This window comes from Meles meles, chromosome 2 (genome assembly GCF_922984935.1).
Source record: "Meles meles chromosome 2, mMelMel3.1 paternal haplotype, whole genome shotgun sequence".
NCBI lineage: Eukaryota > Metazoa > Chordata > Mammalia > Carnivora > Mustelidae > Meles > Meles meles.
This window is the reverse complement of record NC_060067.1, coordinates 194,964,070-194,968,054: the sequence shown is the minus strand read 5'-3', so window position 1 is coordinate 194,968,054 and position 3,985 is coordinate 194,964,070. Positions and strand designations below refer to the sequence as shown.

At 58.8% G+C, this 3,985-nt stretch overlaps 1 protein-coding gene across 2 annotated transcripts; it reads left to right on the top strand.

Annotated features, from left to right (window-relative positions):
- The first annotated feature begins 1,527 nt into the window (after nucleotides 1-1,527).
- Nucleotides 1,528-3,396, top strand: HELT (helt bHLH transcription factor). Of its 2 annotated transcripts, none has more exons than XM_045987205.1 (4): nucleotides 1,528-1,554; nucleotides 2,012-2,116; nucleotides 2,358-2,454; nucleotides 2,900-3,396. In XM_045987205.1, the coding sequence occupies exons 1-4, from the start codon at nucleotides 1,528-1,530 to the stop codon at nucleotides 3,394-3,396; spliced, it is 726 nt and encodes a 241-aa protein (XP_045843161.1). The 2 variants fall into 2 exon arrangements, with proteins under 2 accessions (XP_045843161.1, XP_045843169.1); XM_045987213.1 differs by having other exon boundaries at nucleotides 2,897-3,396.
- The last annotated feature ends 589 nt before the right edge of the window (nucleotides 3,397-3,985 follow it).

Sequence of the window (3,985 nt, the reverse complement as noted above, 5' to 3'; positions counted from 1 at the left end):
AGGGGGACATAAAAAGTTAACAATGCTGTGAAAATATGTTTGCAGAAAATAGACAATCGTTGGATTAAACGTATTCAAGTATGAAATAATGCCTTTTTGTGTCAAAACTTGGGCGATGGGCGGGTACAAAAGTTCCCTGTGGCAGCTACTTGCTCCCTTTGTGAGCCGTGCGCTTTGGCGTCTCCACTTGGGCGCATTACTCAGAGCACTCTAAGCGCGATTGTTTCTCCCTTTCTAATGACATTTACCGGATCAAAACATGCTGTTAATTCGATCAGAAGGCTTCACCCTCCCTGACAAAGCCACAATAATTTCTCCTGAAGTTTGTTAAATTGACCAAAATTAGGCAAATGAATAGGGGTCTGTAGGCGCCCCCTCTCGCAGGTGACGTTGTATAATGCTCGCCTGGACCAGCTGCATTCCCCCTTTTCTTCTCGGCCCACTCTTCTCCATGTTGCCCCCCCCAATCCTCCCAGCCCCCCCCCTCACACACACACACACACACACACACACGCCTGCCTGTCTCTCCTCCCCCACCCTCTGGCATTATTAAAATTTAGCCCAATGAAACTATTCATACTTTTCAATGGACATTTTCGTATAGGATAATAGGCTACAAATTGAGCCTCTTCCCCCCGCGAAGAGAGAGCCCGAGGGGGGAGAGAAGAAAGCAAGCGACGTGGTCAGGGAGTCGGGGGGAGCGTCGCGTGCCAAAGACCCGCGGGAGGGGCGAGGCGAGGCGGGAGCCTCGTGTGCCAGCCGCAGCCCCACACCTGCCGGGATGTCCGGACAAATAAAGCGGTGTAAACAAAAAGGGGGGAGATGGACGTGTCACCAAGTCGTGTGAGAAAAGCCTGGGAACAAACGGGGCGCCTCCGTCTCCAAGAGCTCTCCCTTGAACCCGGCGGAACAGCCTATTAAAGGCTTACTTAATTACTTTAATGACTCTGGACAGGCTTTAAAACGCACTCGGCGCTGGGACTGCGGGCTTGCTGGGATTTGTAAACAGGCAATCGTGTGAGACTCAGCGGTGGGACTAAAGGAGGCGACACTGTTTTGTGAGGGTCCTCGCCCCCCGGTGCCCGCCGCCGCTGCGCCCCGGCGCTCTGCGCCTGCTACTGCTGCAGGCGCTCGCTCGCCCGCCGGCCCCAGTTTACCGCCTCCTTTTCCCGCCTGGGCTGTTGCCATGCAAATGTTATTCCCCCGCCGATCACGTGTCCTTTGAAGGGCCACGTGGATTAACAAAGCTGATCTGCCCCCAGCTCGCCCCCCTCGGCTGCTAATTTTTTTTTTTAAACTTCTTTAAAACTGATCTTGAATGCATACATCCCCCAAACGCAGCTCCCCTAATCCTATGGAATAATTCAACTCGTGAATGCACTTGGAGCCCTAGATGACCGCTTTATAAGGCAGTCCCCTCGGAGTTGGGAGGCTGCAGTCTACCTGGGACACTCGAGGAAGCACACGAGGCGGAAAGTGGAGGGTGACTCGCGCCACCGCCTCTCCCGAGGGCGCGTACTGACCAGGATGTCAGACAAGCTCAAGGAACGCAAAGTGAGTCGGCTGAGCCCAGACGGCTCTTGCGCCCTGATGGTGGGGGCGTCTGACTCCCCGAGCTGCCACCTGGCTGGACAGACGGCAGGGTTGCGGCACACGGGACTCTCGTGCGGAGGAACCTTGAGTGGTTTGAGTAGGGAATGAGGTTAGAGAGAGGAAACTCCTTCACTGAGGAGGAGCCCACGCCGAGGCTGGTGGCCACCTCCCCAGTGCCCTTGCGCTCAGCTTGACGGCGTGGCCCGGCCGGGTAGGGCACCTGGAAGAGGAGCGCACCAGCCTGCGCGTGGGAGGGCAGAGCTCATTTAACCCTTATGTGGAGGGGCAGGGACCCCTTCCAGGGGGAGTCCCTGGGCAGCTTTGCGGGCTGGGAAGACGGTTGACACGCAGCTACAGCCATACATGTGACGACTCCCTAGGCAACACTATTCTAAACGTTACAACCCTCTGTTCGCAGAGAACCCCTGTTTCCCACAAAGTGATAGAAAAGCGGAGGAGGGACCGGATTAACCGCTGCTTGAACGAGCTGGGCAAGACTGTGCCCATGGCCCTGGCGAAGCAGGTAATGTCAGAGGCCGAGCTTACAGAGCCAGGCGCTGGGGATCCTCGGCTGTCACTCTCGGCAGGGATGCAGCGGGTCTGGAGACTCTGGGGGCCCGAGTGCCCGGTGAGCCCCAGGCGACCCTCTGCGCAGATCCACTGCGGCGCCCTACGCACTGCTCCAGATAAAACCGCGCACCCAGCCTGCTGGGGTCGGCTTGCGCCTGCGGGGTCGCTGCGAGGAGCCCTTACTCCTTTTGCAGAGTTCCGGGAAGCTGGAGAAGGCGGAGATCCTCGAGATGACCGTTCAGTACCTGAGAGCCCTGCACTCGGCTGATTTTCCTCGGGGAAGGGAAAAAGGTGGGCGCGGGTTGGGCAAAGGGGAACCTGGGCAGGGAGCGTTCGCCGCATAGAGACATGGGGGTGGCAGTGGGGGTGAAGGCCTGCAGGAGAGGTCTCCACTCTGGAAGCGGCCAAGGGTGGGGGGCGAGGTTCTACGTAAGCAAGGGGGGCGGGGGTTTCTGGGGATGCTGGTTCCGTCGCCTCCTCTCAGGTGGGGAAGGGTGGGGTCTGGTTCTTAAGGAGAAGGAGGTCGTTTGCTTGCGCTTTTCTGGCCTCCAGAGTAGGGTAGGAGAGGACAGGCATCAAATGGGAACTCTGGCCAAAAAAAAAAAAAAAAAAAAAAAAAAAAAACCGTGATGGGAGGGAGGTGCCTGGCACACGTGTCGGGCTCCCGGTGGGGAAGGGGCTGCTCATGGTTTGTTTTTGTTTTTCCTTTCTGCGGGTTTACTCGCCCCTCCAGCAGAACTGCTAACGGAGTTCGCCAACTACTTCCACTACGGCTACCACGAGTGCATGAAGAACCTGGTGCATTACCTCACCACGGTGGAGCGGATGGAGACCAAGGACACCAAGTACGCGCGCATCCTCGCCTTCTTGCAGTCCAAAGCCCGCTTGGGCGCCGAGCCCGCCTTCCAGCCGCTAGGTTCGCTCCCGGAGCCGGATTTCTCCTATCAGCTACACCCAGCAGGGCCCGAACTCGCGGGCCACAGCCCCGGGGAAGCCTCTGTTTTCCCGCAGGGTGCTGCCCCCGGGCCCTTCCCTTGGCCGCACAGCACGGCCCGCAGCCCGGCACTGCCCTACCTGCCCAGCGCGCCGGTGCCGCTCCCGAGCCCCGCGCAACAGCACAGCCCCTTCCTAGCGCCAGTGCAGGGGCTGGACCGGCACTACCTCAACCTGATCGGCCACGCCCACCCCAACGCCCTCAACCTGCACCCCTCCCAGCATCCCCCGGTGCTCTGACGCTGCCTAGCCGGCCAGATTTCTCCAAGCTTCAGGCGCTGCTTAGGAGAAATACTGTATATTGTACAGGTGTAAATATTGTGCCAACAAAAAACTGGGTGGGGGAAGACCAGGAGCAAATTAGTCTCCTGAAGGATCTCCCCCCTGGCAATAAACGATTTCTGATAAAGACCCAAGAGATGGATTTCTTTGTTACCGTCTGTTCCTCCACAACCACGCTTGGAGGTGCCGAGGGCGCGAGTCTGATAGGGCCAAGGTGATGATCTTCAGGACGTGGGGGTAGGGGGCTCCTCGGGGTCTGAAGAGGAGGGAGGAAAGCCTAAATGGAGCCTTGCTTGGGGCGGGAAGTCGTGGCTCCCTCGGGGCTCCAGACCCGCACCGGACAGGTGCGCACCTTGGGCATTTGCCTCCGAGCAGGACGCGCGCGAAGAAATGGGCGCATGACTCTCAGAAAATGCAAACCGAGGACCCGCCCCAAACTGGCTTTAGCGGACTTTCGCCAGCTCCGACCTGGTAGCCCTTCCTACGGCGAGACTAGGCCCGGGGGTCGCGCGCGCAGTACGCGCGGGCTGGCCTGGAGAGCGGCGCA

What these genes read in the sequence shown, in the direction of transcription:
- HELT (XM_045987213.1), top strand. Translation starts at nt 1,528, where the DNA reads ATGTCAGACAAGCTCAAGGAACGCAAA. An exon ending in ACAAGCTCAAGGAACGCAAA is followed by an intron (nt 1,555 to 2,011) that starts GTGAGTCGGCTG and finishes CTCTGTTCGCAG; the next exon opens with AGAACCCCTGTTTCCCACAA. An exon ending in CCATGGCCCTGGCGAAGCAG is followed by an intron (nt 2,117 to 2,357) that starts GTAATGTCAGAG and finishes CTCCTTTTGCAG; the next exon opens with AGTTCCGGGAAGCTGGAGAA.